General features: G+C 44.4%; 1 protein-coding gene across 2 annotated transcripts in view; it reads right to left on the minus strand.

Annotated features, from left to right (window-relative positions):
• Positions 1-6,444: 6,444 nt before the first annotated feature.
• Positions 6,445-19,495, minus strand: part of smpd3 (sphingomyelin phosphodiesterase 3) — a 64,723-nt gene continuing 51,672 nt past the window's right edge. For both annotated transcript variants that reach the window (XM_030054659.1, XM_030054660.1), the window contains exons 6-10: positions 15,893-16,054; positions 14,925-15,014; positions 11,890-11,953; positions 10,590-10,758; positions 6,445-8,306 (exon numbers count right to left, since the gene is read on the minus strand). In XM_030054659.1, the coding sequence (XP_029910519.1) occupies positions 8,205-8,306; positions 10,590-10,758; positions 11,890-11,953; positions 14,925-15,014; positions 15,893-16,054 (587 nt within the window). In that variant the 3' untranslated portion in view covers positions 6,445-8,204. The remainder of the gene's footprint in view (positions 8,307-10,589; positions 10,759-11,889; positions 11,954-14,924; positions 15,015-15,892; positions 16,055-19,495) is intronic.

Below are 19,495 nucleotides of genomic sequence, written 5' to 3' on the forward strand. Positions count from 1 at the left end.
TCGCTACCAGGACATTCCAGAGGACGCCGGTTAGAACACCGGGGTCTCCGTGGATAGTTCTTCCCAGCGACAAGTCCAGGAGGAAACGTAACAAGCAAAGGAAACAACAGTTATCAGGACCTTTGAGCTTGGGATTGCGCTGCGGGATGCCAATTTCACCGGACTTTCATCGCTGCCAGGACATTCGGAGGACGCCGAGGCTGCAGGGCCGGTGCGTTGACACTGCTGAAAGGACAGCCCTTTGGGCCGCCGCCTCCCAGCTTTTTCCAGCGCCAGGTCCATGGCGAACACGGGATGACGACTATGCTTGTCACATCCACTAACTACATCCAAGTGTTTCCGTGACTGTGATTTTTTCCTGATATCAGAGACATGGCTGCAGCCATCTATTACTGGACTTGGCTAGTCAACTAGCAAGATGCACGATGCTTTCTATTCTCCCCTGCACCGAAAGGACTGAGCCCTAATTTCGTTGCAATTATTATACGTATATGATTGTGCAATGACAATAAAAAATCTATCTATCTATCTATCTATCTATCTATCTTCTATCTATCTATCTATCTATCTATCTGTCATCTATCTATCTATCTAGCGCTGTTAACAAAGCAAGGGGTGGCTACTTTGAGGAATCTAAAATATAAAACATATTTAGAGTTATTTAACATTTTTTCTTTGCTACATAATTCCATACATCTTGCTTCATATATTTGATGTCTTTAGTATGTATCTACAATGTAGAAAGTAGTAAAAATAAAGAAAAAACTGAATGAGAAGGTGTGTCCAAACTTTTGACTGGTAGTGTATATTATTATATCTGACTCACACAGTAATTTCATTTGTAATTTGAAAAGTGTTTTCCAATACAATCAGCTGCTGAGTCTCTTCTGCTTTTGATGTGGCTTCTTTGGTTGGGTTTTTTTTTTTTTATTTTATTTATTTATCCTTTCATTAGCCAGGAAGGTCCCACTGAGGCAGCAGAGCTCCTCTTCCAGAGAGTCCAGGAGGAAGAGACCAGCTGACTGTGTTTGATTAGTATGAATTATTGCCCAGGTGGTGTCCACTGTACCTCTGACCCGCCTGGATTGGACTTCCCTCTATTTGTGCTTTTCCAAAGAATTCATACATTTTTCCCCTTTTAGGCCTCTAGGGTTTTGTGTCATTTTGTTTTCTGTAAACTGTGGATTTATAAACCCCTTTGAGACTGTGACAGTGATTAAGGGCTCAAAGTAAAACTGAACTTGAACTTAAAAACAATTTACATGTTTTGGTCTAATGATCCTGAACAATCACTGAAAAGTAAAAAGATGATACCTCTGTGTGTCATAGATGTCTGATCTGACTGTTGTTAGTCATTTTCTGTGTGGGGGGACAATCCTGTCTCTCGGACTTTTGGTCACATTCTGAAGATTCGGTTATGTAAATGTGAATGCTCTCTGGTTTCTCCCGTGTCTTTCATCAAAAGCAGAAGGGCACGCTGAGCGCTTCTTTCACTTCTTTATTCTTTAACCTTTAAGAACAACAAGACTTTAGTTACAAGGTACAGCCTGAATACTGGATTTAAACTTGAGCCTGAAATTCTTATGTACTGCTGTGATGATCCTGCACGTTCAGAAAGAAAGAGAGAGTCCATGTGAAAAATACCATGTGCAGTCCATGTGCAGTGAGCATTAAAGCTGCTTTTACAGAGTGGCTTTTACTAAACTGTTAATAATAATAATAATAATAATAATAATAAGAAGAAGAAGAAGAAGAAGAAGAAGAAGAAGAAGAAGAAGAAGAAAAATAACAACAATAATAATAATAATAATTCATTCATTCATCCACCATATCATCATCATGGCAGATTGATGAGTAACCAGTCATGACATTGGCACCGAACTGGGTATCTCCAAGGAACTTGTGCATGAAATCACCTGCAACAGCCTCCAGCTGTCAGAGGGGTCAGACCGCTGGGTGCTGAAGTATCCTGGAGCTGATCAGAAAAAAAAAAAAAAAAAGATTCTCAAGGGAAACCTGGTCCATCACTTCTGCCCAGAGATGAAACAACAACAGAGCAGCGGAAATTCCCAGGTCCTTTGCCTCCCAGTAGAGCAACATGGTGATGTCTGAGGCAAGGCGATGGCCACCAGTTTGGATGCAGAGTGTGGCTGCTGGGTGACCTGGAGGAGGTTCACACCATCAGCGGGGCCATGTGCCTTGAGCTCCTGAATCAAAATGTGGTGTGTGAAGCTGGGAGGAGGGGTGCTGCTCCACCAGGATGGAGCTCTCGCCCGGACGTCCACAGCGGCCACAGCGGTGACCCAAAAATGTAGATTCAATAAAGCCGCCCTCTTCTCCTGACTGCTGCGGCCCGGCCAGCTGTCCAGGGTATTTCAATGCCTTCTGCCCAATGAGCTCTGAGATACGACCCAACGCCCTGCGAGCCTAATTAGGACAAGTGGCTTAGAAAATGAAAGAATGAACTATAATGTCTTCCTGAAGATGAAAGAGGCACTTCGTGGTTGCCATTTTACTTCAGGTGATGACATCACTGATACTGTGGATACTGTGCAGGAAGGTGTGCCATGGCACTGAGAGTGTTAATGTAGGAGGGAACTATGTTGAAAACTAAATATGTCACAAACTGATTAATCACCTCTTGTAGTGGTAATTTTAACAATAGGAGTGGGAATAGTAGCTGCAGTGGCACAGCTAGTGATATGCTAATACTAGTAATGCTATAATAGTAATATTGTTATTATCATCAGTATTAATGTCAGTATTAGTGTTCGATTGAGTAATAATCCCCCCAAAAGGCCTTGGTGAACACCAACATGTCACACAGGATGTCATATGACTTCTTGAACTAAAATAAAGACACAAAACACAGAGTCAAAGAGGGAAAACTCCTTTTTTTTTTAAAAGCAGAAGAAAATAAGCAGTTTGTTGAAGAAGCTTATAAAGAGAAAAGCCATTGATCTCTCCTGCCACATTACAGAGAGCGAGCTAGACTAACCCCTAAAGAACCCCCCGCCCCCACCCCCATCCCCCGTCCAAAAGAGAAAAGTCAATAAAAAAAAAAACTTATGAAACGTAACTTATAGAATAAACAAAGAGAGAAGGAGAGCAAAGTGAGGCATGAAGCATCATTCCATCACACCCAGTGCCACCCAGCTTCCAGCTCCACTCAGGCCAGTTTGACTCCCAGTCAAACGTCCCAAACCTGAACCGAGTTACTGCGATAAAATCCTGAATCCTTTAGACGACCTGCTGTGACCGGCATGTTCTGACAGACACGATCAAATAAGAAAATGAGTCCTGGTTGGGCTTTAATGTCCTGCAGCTCCTCCTCCTCCCTGCCTGACCTCGTACCCTTGACCTTTGACCTTTCAGACAAGGTCCGAGCCTCCTTGCCCAGCTTCCTGTCTTACTGTTTGTAATTTAAAATAATGCAAAAAATACAAAAACATAACACAAAGCAAAACAAGAAACACTCCAAACAGTAACGTATCAACAGTTACCTTAAAGGGATAGTTCACCCATTTTTAAGAAGTTGATATTATTCCCTGGTCCCCCGCCAGCTGGGGGACCAGAAACAGTATGGTATAGTATAGTATAGTATAGTATAGTATAGTATATATAAATATATTTTTTGTGGATCAACTATCACTTTAACTGTTCAGCTACCAAAATAAATCAAAAGTACAGTTTGAGGGTAACTTGTTAAACATGTAGCTACCAGATAAGTCCTGATTTTTGCGTGTTTGCCCGACTCCCATATGAATTCGTAAGTATGGCAAGCGCGTTAATAATGTGGAGTAGATGCAAGTCTAAACTGGCTACCACTGCACTCCAACCAAAACTTAAACTCTTTTCCCTGAGGGCAGATCCTCAGAGAAACTGTGGCACCTCGTGTCAGATTCTGGCTAAGCACATATTCATTTTTATTCACTATAGAATTATAGTGTATTTACATCAGTATTTACCAAGAAAAGGACAAACTCCAGGAACTGCTCAGCCTCGCCAGACATTAACAAAGGAGTCTGATTCAGAGACTTGATTCACTGCAGCATCATAAAAAAGAAAGAAAAGAAATACAAGGTGAACCCTCAATTGAAAAAGTACAAACGTTACAGAGTAAGAATAATATATTGATAATCATAATAATGTGAATCATACAGAGACTAGAAATAAAGAGTGTCAAAGCAGCCACATGACCCACGGATCATACTGTACGTAGAAATACCAGCTGGACATACTTACAGTATGTTTCCTGTAGACACTTGCATACATATATTGAAACACACAGGCACACACACACACACACACACACACACACACACACACGCACACACGCACACACACATGCACGGACTGCATTAGGGTATACACTCTTCAAAACACATCTGCAAAACCATCTTGTGTCACTGCTCAGTACACTGTGTTCGTAGAAACACCAGCTGCTGCTTTCAGCACATTTGTACTAAAAAGTAACACAGCATGTGCTGCACCAACATGTACACACGTGTGTGTGTGTGTGTGTGTAAAAACGAACAACATGTTAAGACAAGGCATCCCCACCTCCAGTGCCAGGAGCCAGGCGGGCAGGCCAGGCCAAACAGCTGCAGTGTAAACATCGTCCACCTGACCAACGGCATCAAATAGCACCTGGAGTCTTTAGGTGTGTGCGCGCTCCCACTGACACACAGCGTCACACTGGTGTGTTACTGGTGTGCTGACTGTCTCACTGGTCAACACAACACAGAAATCATTCATGTGTTTCTGAGGCTTGGTGACTCTGATGCTTCACGATGACACTTTCACAGACAGTAATCTGAGCAATACCAGGACAAAGACCTTCATAGGTAAAAGGTTGTGAGTGCATTTTTTGTATTATGGAGTCATCAGTGAATAATAACATCTTCAGTACAGCTGATGTGGCTCACTTTATTCTTGGAATGATGTCAAACCCACAACCAGTTCATCCGATTCCAGCGCGGGTCAGCCTGTTCTGCGCTGTGTGTGTGGCCGACGTGGCCCTCGCTGGTGGGAGCTTTTCAAACCGACTGTCCCGTCCCGTGAGTGTCGTCATGTGATGAGGACGCCCTGTTTGTTAAGTCCCGCCCATCGCCATGACTCGCTGGTCCAAGAGCAGCGATCCCACCAAGGCTCATGCAAATTAGGTTTTGAGTTAAACTCCTGAGAGACTTTTGCATGGACGGACAGATGCTTAAACATGAAGATAGTGTGCTGAAATCAAATGATATGCTGGCTTAAATGTGAGAATATGATCAAGTCACAGCAAAACAAAGGGAGTCTGAATTTACACTTTTACTGGTGGAGTTTATTTTAATGATATTTTTTTTGTATCAAGTATAATAAATGAGTAAATTCAAATTCAAAAAATTCAAATATGGGAGAAAAAGGACTGAATGCTGAGTGAGTGAGAGTTTTGGCCAAGCACACACACACACACTCACATCTAACCTGGATGCCCACTGAAGATTGTGTGTGTTAAAGTGTGAACATGGAGCACCAGAGTCACCGAGCCGCTGGGGACACGTGGATGATGTTCGACATTTAACCAGACAGGCGGTGAATTCCCCTCAACGCGGCACCGCCCTGCTCAACACCGATCAAAACCCACGAGCGTCTCCTAGGTTCCAGTTGCTATTTGGCTCCAGCTTGGTCTCGGTGTGGCTGTGTCTCAGACCGGGAGTCAAACGTGTGAAATGCCATTTTAGAATTGGGCAAAACATCCCCGCCTTGTGTGTGTGAATGTACACACTGATCAGGAGAGCAAAGGACCGAGCAATCAAAACTGTGTGGCCCTGTTGAGAATGAGTGTGTGTGTGTGTGAGTGCGCGTAGGCTCTGCGTGTCTTTGTGTGCATGCAGTCTTTTTGTGTACGCCCAGTGTGTTGTGGTGTGGCAGGTCTGTGTGTCAGCGTTTGTCTTTTTTGTGTATTTCAAGTATATAAGTGTGTCTCTGTTTCTGTGCAGGCTTTCCGTGAGCATACAGCGATTTAGGAAGTGTGTGTGTGTGTGTGTGTGTGTGTGTGTGTGTGTACAGGCCATCATATGGAGGTTTTACAGTTGTCACAGATCTTGGGGGGGGGGGTGGTGATACCTGAAGAGGACTGTCCTGCTGTGGCTGTCGCTCGATTCAGTGATGATGCCGGTAAAAGTGAAGAGTCTGAGAAGAGGATTTAGCTGTGACACAGTAAACCGTCGTGTGTTTAGCCCTCGTCTCTAAAACACTGAGTTGCAGCTTGAGGAGTTCAGCTCGGTGCACCTGAACGCGGAGTTGGTTTTTGGCTTCGTTAGCTCGACGGGCGGCCAGCAGACTGATTTAGAAAAGTAACCGACGTGTTTACATGCGACAACCCGCCGCTCGCCGCCGCTGGACACAGTGGGCTGAGCGTGTGGGATGGGTAACTGGTGAACAGGCCGACGCCCAGTGGAATAAAGAGAATGGGAAGTTCCCAGTCAAACACGACGTCGCATGAAACACAATCATAAGACTTCCACTATGGCTGCCGGGAGGTGCATGCCGTCACCTGAAAGCTCTCTGTGTGCTGTGTGTAGCTTTGTGGACGCTTTTAGTGTGTGTGTGTGTGTGTGTGTGTGTGTGTTAGGTCGAGTGTTGGGTTGTATAGTTGCCCAGCTGTTAGACGGCGGTGAAATCTAATCCATTCACTTCCATTCTGTGTCACAACAGCTCCCAGAATAATACCAATAAATACACAATACACACACACACACACACAAACACACACGTGGATGCCCATTTTTGGAGGAAATTAACTGCTCTTTTCTTGTTATTTTGCTGTTTGAATTGGAAAGTAGATCCGGCAGGTAGGGTCTGCATGCAGCCACAGTTTCCAGAAAGAAACAACAACAAAAATAGATAATTACACACACACACACACACACACACACACGCACAAAGTTGGGTAACGGGACTAGTTGTTTTATATATCGGCATAATCCACCTGTTTCATGTTAATTAATGTGGTGAAAGTGTTATTTTGGGGCCTGCTTTGCCACACTGTAGAAGTGAATGGAGACAAAGGTGAGACTATACAACCAAACAGTGTGTTCGAGTTGAGTTTTGCCGTCAGTGTTACTGGCAGGGTGCAGGAACATGCCAGGCGTTTGAGCTCATGCAGATGTGGATCAGGCCACTTTGACGAGGCTGTAAACCCAAAGTGTTTCCCACATTACGCACCGGCGCAGTCATCACCGAAAAAAGCCCCTCCGCTCATTCAAAGACATGCTGTAAGCACTGCGATGCATCAACAAAAAAAAAAAAAAGAAAAAAAAAGAAAACCCCTTGTCTTCATTTTTTCCCCCTTTACACAATACCTCTGTTTAGAAACGTACCATAAAATATTAAACAGGCATTTGAACTCCCTACAAAAAAGTTACGGTGACAATAGAAATCGCATTCTAGTCTTTTTCTCTGTTATAAAGATTTTCGTTGTTTTTTTGTTTGTTTGTTTGTTTGTTTGGTTGGTTGTTTTTTTTTTTTTAGAAAAACAAAGACACTTCAGTTGAGGTTGTTGGGACTGAGGCGGGAGAGCCGCTCAGGAAGGAGCACGACACGAGGGCGCAGACGCTCAGGCAGCCGCTGGACGCCGAACCTCACCACCTAATGTCGCTGTGGTTTCTAAAGAAGGAGGATCTGACCGTCCCTGAAGGTCCAAAAAAAAAAACAAAAACAAAAACATAAAAAGATCATACATTTGGTACAGCTAAAACAAATCCAATAAAAGACGAGTGTGTAAATGTGTAAATAGGCTACATGAAACAAGTGGCTGTAAATAAAACGTCCTGTAGGGAATGTTTCGTCCACGAGAGAGGAGAGGAGCGACTGAGGCCAGTTTACTGTCCTTTACTGTGAGCATGCATGTGTGTGTGTGTGTGTGTGTGTGTGTGTGTGTGTGTTCTCAGGGGGTGACTAACTGTCTATAACAGAACTCCCCTGCTTATCTCTCTCCTCCAGAGTCCTCCTCTTTCACGTCACTCCTCCCCATCTTGTATCCATCCATCCACTGATCGGTCCATCCATCTGACTGTCGTTTTTCTTTCTTCACCCTGTCTCTCTCCCGAGCTCTAACTCTATCTGTTTATTTCACAATGTGTTTCTCTCTCCCTCCTGTCGGTGTCATCCATCCATCCTCCATGGCAGTGTAAAAAAAAGAAGGGGGCGTGGTCAGTCTAAGGCTCCTCCTCCCCAGTGGAAACAGCCAGCCTCATGGCCACAGACAGGTGGTCGGTGAGGCCGGCCAGCTGGGTGACAAAGCTGAACTCCTCAATATCCTGAGGGAGGAAGAAGAGGAAGAAGAAGAGAAGAGGAGCTGTTCAGCAACGTCACAATCACAAGCTTTAATTTGAGTTTGATGCTTATTTCCATTTCGGCTTCACAGTTTTTAAGAACTTTTAAGAACCACCAACTTTTTTAGAGCCTGCTGCTGCTGCTAATGAAAAACTGTGGCCGATCACTTAAAGTGGTGAAGAATGTCTTGATAAGAGAAAAAGAAAATTGAACTTTGGGTAACCCAGATTAATGCATAATAGCCGTGCACCAGGAAGAGACAACCTGACAGGACCTCCACATGTAACTGGAACACACAGAAGTGGGTACAGGAACTTTTTATTTATTTATTTATTTATCTATATTGGCATAATTTGCTTTGTTCACATTCATTTATGTGCTAAAAGTGTTCTAGTTGCTGTTTTTCTATGGAAGTGAATGGAGAGATAATAATAGACATAGAGAAATAGTCCAGGGGAGCGCTTGTACTACTGCAAGGCCACTATTATTATGATAATGACTATTATTATAATTTATGGATATTATTACTGTTATGCCCGCCCGTTCTTTACAGTGGCAGCTTATCACAGCAGACAGACATCAGCAGCAGTGGAGTCATCTCATCTTTCTGATAGCTCGCTCTTGTAAGTTCTTCCCATTTGATTTAAGCATCATGTTACACAGAATGACCACAGAAATGAGCAGGTGACATAATGTAATAACAGAATGACGTGAATGGATGTAAATGATAGCCTGTGTGGAAATGAGGCTGGCTTGTTTTCAACTCAACCACCAAAACCAGTTGCAGGGCGGCCGGTGTGAAACTACGTCCTGCCATGAGGTGGCAGTGTAATGCCACAGAGAGAGAGAGAGGAAGAGAGAGAGAGAGAGGGAGACAGAGAGAGAGAGAGAGAGAGAGGGAGAATGAAATATAGATATAAATTATGTACATTAAGTGATTTCTTTTTTTTTTAGTCCTTTCCAATCTCACAGACAAACTGCAATAACAACTTTGCTGTCATTCCCTCCCAGTTTGTGTTTGAGTTTGTCTTCTTTCAGCACACTGACTCCCCTCTCTCGCTCTCTCGGCATAAATATAAACATAAATATTTTTTTGAGAAGGTCTGCCGTGGCGTTTGACAGTCCCACGCGTCTCCAGTCCAGTTCCACTTGTTTGAGGAGAATTCCAGCAACAAGTGTCCAGATCTTGAAATAAGCCAGATTAAACAGGATCACTCACAGAAAATCCTTGCAACAGTTGCTTTGCGTTGAAAACACATACACACAGTAATCTCACCTCTCCGAGAGTCAGTGTGGCCTGAAATGAACCTGAACCAGGTAACAGAGTCCTGATGCAAAACCAGCCAAGAGCCACTGGTCCCTTGTTCTGGCTCTTGCCTATAAATAGTTTTCTCTGTGTATGCAATTAAATTGAACCGCATAGTCTCACACGGTGTAACTTCAAATCCCCAAACTGGGCAGTCTCTCTGAGCTATCCAGGATTCATAAATCAAGGCCCGTCCCATGTGGGTTTGGCGACTGGCTGCAGCACAGGGCTTCACTTGATTAATGTTTGATTTAAGGCCCTGATCCAAAATGTGTTTGACCATCTAAACTGTGTGTGTGCTGAAAGTGTTTGACTTCAAATGTCATGCTGTGATATTTTTGAGCAACTGGTTGATTGTTTTGCCTGGTTGCATAACCACAGGGACAAAAATATTAGACTTTAGAGAGGTGATCTTCTGGAAAAATCCTGTTTGCTGCTGTTCATTTGACTTTGTTTAGCCCCCTGGAGGTGGGACCACATGTTCTTGTAGATGGAGCGTCTCCCTGTAGCAACACTTTCTCCTACCTCAACGAGCTGCTGCTGAGCTGCCCGTGGGCAAGACCTAGAGGCATGCTGGGCCTGCATGAAGACGCTGTACTGGGCAGCTCCCAGCGCCAATGTGTGGATGTGAATGAAAATGAAGCTGGAGATGTTTCTGAGAAAGGTTTTTTTACCTGGAGTTAGGTTTAAGCTAGCTCAGGGCATGTCTGCTCATTCTGCTCTTTAAGAGCTACAATGCAATTACATTTTTCCATCGTAACTCTTTGCTAAGTGGCTTACTGGCATCTGCTTTTCGGCTCCAGTTGTGTTATTTTGCCAGTGCACGCACACAACCGCGGCTCTCCCTGGCCTCTCCTTTAAAATGATTGTGTTTTTTTTTTTTCTGTGTGTTATCTTTCTGTTAGCAGTTTAGTCAGGATTTCAAACCGGAGAAAGTCTAGAAAAACTTCACGAAACGTACCAGTTTCCAGTCCTGATGCAGGCCCTCGTCGCTGTACAGGATGTAGTCGATGCGGCGCCCGTTGCCCTTCAGCGGGATCTTCCTGCCCTTCTGGCTGCTGCCGGGACACTGGCTCTTACTGGGAGGAAACACAAGGTACTCCTTCCTCCCCTCTTCATTCTCCATCACTCTGATGGAAAGAGACAGACAGACGGTGTTCACTTGGATCAGACGGAGAGACAAAGTGAGCCAAAGTCCTCATAAGCACAGACAGATTAGGAGAATCCTCTCGAGACTCCGTGTTTGCATCGTCCAGACTAACAGGACGTTTGATACAGTTTTACAGTTTTCATTTGGTTTGTCTGGCTTTCACACGGCTCCAATAAAAGCTGACTAAACTGATGTGCTTGTAACGTGCACAGAAGAGAGAGTGTAATGAGAGAAGGTTCTTTTCATAAAACGGGAATATCCTGAAGCATGGACCTTAGTGTTTATGACAGTCATCCTCCTTTTGTCTGTACATCAAAGGAAGATTAACGGGACCAGACGTGAGGGACTGAAACGACGCAAAGCTGACACGCCGCCATCACATCCTCTGCAGATGACGAGAAATCAGAGGTTCATAAATCCCTGTCTCAGCTCACAGTGTTTTCTCAGCTCAAATGAAGCACTCCACTTTCGCTGGGAGCTGATCTGAGACCAGCTCTTTCGGGTGGATTCAGGTCATATATGTGGTGTTCACTGGTGAGGCTGTTGTCACCGACCCAGCAGCAAGGCAGCAAACACACCAGGCTTCAGTTCAACCAAACTAAACGTGGCAGGTGTGAAAGTGAACTTCAGTAACTTTTTTGTTAACTACTTTATAAACCGTGTGGTGCAAATCTACTTTGTACTATAACCACTGAAGAGGAGAATATTGTCATCGGCTCTGTACGTGATATTTTCAGAGAAACAGTGCAATCGAAACTCTTGGATTGTGCCATTTGAAATAATCTTACGGTCATTTTTTGGCCTCTTTTAAACTTTAAAGATCAAGTTCCTGGTCTAGTTCCTAATTCTTATGGAGAGGACAGACACAGAGCAATGCAAGCTTCCTCTGTGTGTTATTTGGACATACAATATTATCTGTTTTTTTTTTTTTTTTTTTTTTGATTGACATGAGGGCAAGGAGATTATTTTCATTTTTAGGTGAACTGTCCTTTAAGGTTAAGGTTTTTTGGTGGAGTAAATGTATTTCTCTGTCTCTCTCTCTCTCTCTCTCTCTCTCTCTCTCTCTCTGTGTGTGTGTGTGTGTGTGTGTGTGTCCACAGATTTCACTCACTTTTGTAAACTTTCAGGTGAATTGGCCTCGTCATCATAAAGGCCGCTGGGATCCAGTAGCGTACCTGTTGGGCCACAGCAGAGAAACAAACTCACAGCACGTTCCACACAAAACGTTAGCACTGCTCTCCTATCAATAATAATCATCACTTCATAAACACACTGTAAAGTTCAACTATTCTACAGTAGACCTGTGACAGGCTATCGTCATTCTGTGGCTCTTTGAAACACTTTGTTTTTCACATGGAACCATAATAATAATGATCAGAAGAAGAAGAAAAATCTTAATTTGTGCATCATCTTTCATACAAGAAATGTTGCATATGGCGAAAATAAAAAGGGTTTTGGATCCTGTAAGCCAATCACTTTGCTTTTTACATGTAGAGTAATATAGTTTTGAGATAATATATACAGTGCTTATGCTGAACTAATAATGGCTAATGTGTTTCTGCAACTGATTCAGCTCAATTAATCTATATATGAATAAGAAAACAATCGTGAAAAGTGATGAGTCACTTTTCCCATATTAGTGCTGGACAGAGTTTAAAGGCAAATGTTGTAGATTTCATTAATTTAAGCTCTGGACTGGAAACAGGTTGGATAAATAATTCTTTCACTTGTGCCGATGTAAACCTGAGGCCTACAGCTCCTACAGTCTCTGCGTGCCATTTTCCTTTTCTGTTGCAGACTGTAAACAACATGGCATCGTTCACAGATGAGGAAGAGGAGCTGCTCCGTCTCCAGGCTTTGATGAAAAGAAAAGCTTGCAGGGTTGGTGTGTTGGACCACTAAATGACTGGAGGGACAGAGAGGGGGTGTTCGGCGTGTTGCTGAGGGATATGAGAATTACAGGCCAGGTGGTGTGTTTCCAGCGGCACGTGAGATGCAGGTGGATGTGAGAGGGTTTCATGCCGAGACATGATTAGTGTGGCGCTGGTGTGTGAAAGCGACGTACACGCGGTCAGAAACACTGCGCCTGGCACGGACACGCCCAGGCGGGTGTGCGCTGAGGTCTGCTCCTGCATCGCTTCAGTGCGTGCGAGCGCAGTGGAGGGTTAGTCCGCGTCTGTACGTCTGGACTACGAGTGAGACTCCAGAGATCCTGAGGAAACTGAGGATGTGCAGGAAGGCTGATGCCTTTAAAAAGCTCTGCATGAGGACCGCAGCTCTCTGAGGTCACTCTGGTCCATCCACGGCTGTCAGAGCTCTTATGAAACGTCGGGAGTCTGGAGCACAGCCGGCACATTTCACAAAGTCTTGGAGCAATTTTTTCGATGGCTGAAACAAAGATGCTTGTGCATCTGAGGTGTCAGGCAGGCGTGCTTAGCTTCACAGACAAGCTGGTGCTTTCCCTCTGTCTGCCGGACTGTTTGCGCTGCATACATCTCGCATATGCAGAGGAGACGAGTAAATAAATATTACTTAGGAACCTGGGCTTTGATGAGAGACCCTGGTTTTGGGGGATTTGTGGGTTGTGGTTGTGACTGTAATTGTCTGGGTTACTGCATGTGGATTAATTGTGGCAAAGTTGAACAGGAATGGCGGTTGCACTGTTTGCCGTGGTCATTTACATGGTACATAATAAAATGGTGACCACAGGGGGGCTGCCCATCGTCTCCAGGGCCCATTATGCAAAAACATCAATAGTCCAAAACACGTCCATTCCATAAATGTGGCTGAGTTCAGGCAGGGGTTTCCTCTGGATGAGGTTAGCAGCAGCCTCTGAACTCCAGCAGCTCCAGAGTGTGTTACTTATGGGGTTTCAGAGCAATGGCACATTTTTCGGACTGTTGGCATTTCAGAACAACGGGCCGATAGTCATCAGCTGGGCATTAGTGACGAGGTTAGCACAGCATAACCCAAGTCTGTGCCTCTCAAACCATAAACATAAAACATGCCTTTTTTTTTTTTTTTTTTTTTTTTTTTTTTTAAATATAACTGCTTAAATGCTACAAACTGTTGTACTTTAGCTAAATTTCAGTGCAGAATAAACGTGTTTGTTAACTTTAAACGGCTAACAGACACCAGCTGAAGCACCGCAGCTGCAAAACCTCCTGCCTCACCGAGTCAGCAGCTTCCCCGAAGTCGGTTTCCAGGGAAGCTAGGCCAGTGCACGGCAGCAGCAGTGCACATAAAAATGGCGGCTGCTCCAACTACCCTGGTGCGTTAATTTGATTGGGAAAGACCGCTCATTGACGTTCCCATTGACGTTCAATGGGAGCGGTGAAAGCCTGCAGAAGCATCAGTCATGTGTGTGATTGGCTGGCTGGTGACCTGCTGCCGGATTACCGCAGCTTTCGGCGTGTTTCACAAAAATCTATCAGTGCACCATCAATACACTCTGTCACAATAGCTGCCTGCCTGCCCTTTTGTCTGTCTGTTGTGTGTGTTTAGGTATAATCTCCTTTGGATAGCATTATGAAATGGGATAATCTTCCGTTCATTCATTCTTTCAGGCATGCATGCATTCTTGCCTTCTTTTTCTGTCTTTCTGTCTTTTTTGTCTTTCCTCTCTGCTTAATACTACAACTGTCTCTTTCCAAATAAATAAGTCCCCCTCTAAACGAGCCCTTTCACTAAGTCCTGCCCACACTGTCCCCAAAATACCGCTGGCCTAAATAGTGTTTCACATCGGGACCAAAACCCTCCAGTTTTTGCGTCACTAATGCCCGTGTACCGGCGCACTGTGCCGGCTGTATTTTTCATTTACACAGCGGCTGCATCCAGATCCAGCCGGACAGAGGCGGACTGTGGTCGCTCCGCTCTGCGTGGACGGCGCGTAGCAACAGTTTTCCTCTGCAGCGTGAATGTGTGCATTTAGGTGTGCACGTGAGCGTATATTTCTCTGTGTGTGTGTGTGTGTGTGCGTTTGTTGCGAGTTTATTTGCATGTACAACAATATGTGACGTCAGAGTGTGTGCCTGGAGGAATGTGTCACTGCGCTCGTGTGCATTTGCATCAAACAGAGAGGATCGTGTGTGTGTGTGTGTGTGTGTGTGTGTGTGTGTGTGTGTGTGTGTGTGTGTGTCCGCTCACCCAGAGCCCATGGTTTGTCTTCCCCGGGCCCCAGGCGACAGGGGTCCTTGTACTGAGTGAAGAGTGCATGCTGCTGCTCCAGCTTGTCCTCTAGAAAAAACAGCCAGCACACACAGGCCGTTACACACACACACACACACATACACACACAGATACAGTTTCAGGCTTATTCAGCAAAATACATAAACAATAAAATAAAATCAGTGACAACAACAGCAACAATAATGATAATAATGACAGTGACGGTGATGATGGTGATGAGAGACACTCACAATGGGTGGCATATAGTTTTTTGATGACTTGACTTTAAGCATATTTAGATCATGTCATAGTGAAAGAAACACTTTTTTTTTAAGAAGTAGTAACTGTAGTATTACTGATGAAACTGGAAAAAGTCACTCTACTTGTTAGTGGGGAAAACAATTCTCTTCTTACCTTACTGTAAAATATTATATGTTTCTGCTCAACGGTGCACAGTAGCCCTCCTTGGTCTGTTTATCTAAAACTCTATATTATATAATCTATATTTTATAACATTTAGTGGCTCATAAGACTCTCAAAGCTTGGTGAATGATGAAGATGATACTCAAGAAAAAAACAACAACAACTAAATAAGAAATCCCTGTGTTTAAGTGGGTTTACGTCCTTTTAAGTGCAGCTCCTCACTTGGTTTTGATTTGGGAAATAAGCCTCTGATTTCATTCTGTGATCCCTAACAATGTATTTTTTAGCTACAGTTGTCAGAATGCTCTGATAAATTATATTTTGTGCCAGTATGCATTTTCAGGAAATTCCAAAGAAATCCACATTTTGTTTTTCTTGTAGCTGTTAGAAAAGCTGCTGAAATCACATTTTATGCTTTTATGGGACAGAAAAACTCCTCAACATCCATACAAAAGAACCTGAGTTGGCAGCTCTGCTCAGGAGGCTGAGCTGTGAGGACAGGTCAGTCTGTTCTCTCCACCTACCAGACGAGCAGTTGTCGAAGTTGAGGTCCCCCAGGATCACATCGAAGGCCACCAGGTCCTCCAGCACCTTCTCTCCTTCAGGTGGCTGGGATGAGGACTGGCGAAACTCGGCCCCCCATTGAAGCAGCAGGTCCAGCTGCTCACAGCGCACCGATGCATCGCCTGGAGGGTGAAGACACGTGTGATTATCCATATTATTGATATGAATTACAGGACAAGTTTAGGCAAAAACCAAACTTTTGCTGCAGCACCACCTACAGGCTCTTCTGAAACAGGCTGAATCTGGGGAAAGCAGGGAGGGAGAGACAGAGACAGACCGCAAAAATGCACCAAAAAATTACAGAAAAAAGACAAGACAGTTTGGATGGGTACCAGGACTAATAGCAGCAATAAGATACTACCCAGGTGAGGCGACTCCTCTCACTGTTTCTCCGGACAGGTTGTGATTCTTTCCTTTTTCTCTCACTGAGAGAAAAAGGTGATATTTATAGTTATTTAACTATTATTCCATCTGGTGATATCAAGAATATTTCCACAATTTATGTGTGATATTGCTTTGGCAACATTTGTTTTTGTGCAGTCATGCCAATAAAAAAAGATAAAGAATTTGAAAAGTGAGAAAGAGAGAAGAACAAAGGAGGTGAATAACGAGAGAGGAGAGAGAGTGTGTTTGGATGAATGTGAGAGAGAAATAATAGCTGAGGAGAGAGAGAGAGAGAGAAAGAGAGAGAGAGAGAGAGGTGTAAAGATATTGTTGGGTGAGTAGGTGGTTTTGGCTTTCGTCTTCATTCCAAGCTCTGGCTCAAGCACACACAGTCTTTTTGTTGATGTTGTTGTGTTTATTTTATGTATTTTTTTTTGGTTGTGTGGCGTTCAGCAGAACACCCAGAGACAGATACTGCACTGATAAACACATGCAGCACACGCCAATTTAACTGCGATGGATTTTCAAAGGAATATACCAATATTTATGAATTTGAAACTGTCAACAACAACAGCATAGAGATCATCATCCAGGGTCCAGAATTCCAAAATGAACTTCTTGTCTCATCTGCCAAAGGTAAACCGAGAAGATTTACCAGCCGAAAACATTGGTTTCTGGCCGTAAAACTGCATCGTGCATCATCTCCATGCTGTGCTTTGGAGCTTCATGTTTCAGACAACGCCACCCACTTTCCTCTCTGTCTTCATGTTTTATTTTTGTTGGATGAACGCCGGAAATGTGTCACCACATCTCTAATGACACGTTTCTTACGACAAACACAATGACAGACATGGTGCAGAAAGTGCCAAACAGCAGTGAGCAGCTTTGATTTGATTGATTGACGTTATGAGAGGTATGGTGTTTGGCGGGTAAATGGTGTTAATTTTGGACATTGCCATCATCCATCTACCCATTAATCCATTTTTTGCCATTTATTCTGTTACACCAGTTCCCCCATCAGCTCTTGGTCTTCCCTGGGCTGCCCTCCCAGTCAAACGACTCCTTTACCTGCCCAGAAAACATCCTGATTAGTTATCTGAACCACTTCAACAGGCTCCTCTCGACGCGGAACAGCAGTGGTTCCACTCTGAGCTCCTCGATGTCTGAGATGTCTGAGATGTTTCTGGGATGTCTAAACCCCTCACCTTATTCCTAAGAATGAGCCCTGCAATGCTGTGAAGGAAACTCATTTCAGCTGCTTGGATCTGCGGTATAGATCAACTAGTGAAGACCTCTAAGAGCATGACCCTCTTCCCTCTCCCTCAGGAGCTGCTTCCTCGATCTGTCCTTCAGTCTCCCTCTCTGGTTGACCCTCACTCAAGAACAGGATCAGGAGAAACTTCAGCTCCTCCACTTGTGGCAGTATCTGACTTCCAACTTGGAGGGGACATACCACCTTTTCCATACAAAGAACCAGCTGTTGGCCATTCGTCCAAAGTGCTTCCCACTTGGCTGAAGACCTTCCCGATGCATTGAGGTCACAGCGCGATGGATCCAACAGGATTTTATCATCCACGAAACGCAGAGGACGCAAGCCGGAGGTCACCATGCCGGACACCCGCTCATCACTTAGTGTTCCTTGAAGCCTTGTTCATGAAAACTACAAACAGGACTGGTGACAGAGCCTCAGCCTTAGCAGAGTCCAACACCCTCTAGGAATGAGACGGGCTTATGCAGGGACTGCAGCCCCCACAGGACACCTCAGAGGACACAGGCATAAAACCTCTCTCCGATGGCTCCTCTAGTATCCCTGCTAGAGTAAAGAGTCAGTCCACTGATCCATGACCAGGACAGAATCTGCATTGTTCCTGATGACCGACTGGAGTCTCTTCTTTTCCCATCCCCTGGTGTGAGCTTTCCCAGGGAGAGTGAAAAGTGTGACATCCTGAGAACTGGGCCATGTCCTCCACAGACCCCTCTTGCAAAAACTGGAGCCACCACCCTCAGCTGCCACTCCATGGGAACTGGTCAGCCAGTTGCTGAGAGCTCTCCTCCCGAACGAAGAGGCGGCCCTGGTCTCCCTAACCCAGGAGAGGTGCCAGTTTCCACATGCTGACCCTCCACAGGGCCTTCTGAATTACCTTACCTCACACAGCCTTATCTTACTTGACTGAACTGGAGTAAAACAACACGCAACTGAAAATAAAGTGTTCCTGTGTTAAATTTAATCTGAAAAATAGACTTAAAGTGATGGTTAGGGTTCTTAACCATCCAGTGGTATTTGCTGGTCATTGTGAGTGTAATCCATCCGCTAAGTTTGGTCCATGAACTCCATCCCTTTGGCAAGAATGTGAGGGAGAACGACAAAACTGCTTCCCAAAAATGCCCAAACCGTTTCCTGCTGTAGCGCTGCTTCTGTATGAAGGAGAAAACAGTGACGCCATTTTGGAAACCAGCTGGCTGTAATGAGGCTCAAAGTGACACCAAAACAAACATGTGCTGTTCATCCTTCAAAACAGTTTTTCCAGCCTTGTGTCGCCTCTCACAGTCATGTTGTTTTCTGGTGTGTATCTCCTTCATTCATTCTGGGGCAGTAAAGGCACTGTGAAGCTCCTGCTCTCATGAAAGGGCAGGAGTTGATGGACCAGAGCTGGAGGATGGACTACACTCGAGAGGCAGAGCCAATACCACTGTATCATTAAGAATCTGAACACTTAATTAAAATCAGTGAGACATCAAATTTACATATCATTTTAGGTAAAGGTCTTCCCAATGACAATCAGTGTGTATTGATCAGTTCGACTATAAATGTATAAATGTGTAGTCAGTCAGACAGCACCATACACATTATCAGAGGTAGACCACATCAGTGTCGTGGTTCAGTATTGTGGACTTTGGTTTTGGACTTTAGTTGACAGTTGTCTTTTGAATTTTCACTGGACTTTATTTTTGGACTTCATGGACTCGCTGTGTGTTCTTGGTGTCTTGTGTTTCGCCCTGCACTCTGTAATTGTGGACTTTGTTCTCAGAGTTCTGTTCATGCTGTGTTCTCCTTGTGTTTGGTGTGGTTTCCTTTGCCCTGCCGTGTCACTCATGAGCGTCTCCACCTGTGTCTGGTTGGCACCTCCCACCTTCCCACACCTGTCCTGATTGGTCTGTTCCCTGCCCAGTGTTTCCCT

Source organism: Myripristis murdjan, chromosome 6 (genome assembly GCF_902150065.1).
Source record: "Myripristis murdjan chromosome 6, fMyrMur1.1, whole genome shotgun sequence".
Taxonomy (NCBI): domain Eukaryota; kingdom Metazoa; phylum Chordata; class Actinopteri; order Holocentriformes; family Holocentridae; genus Myripristis; species Myripristis murdjan.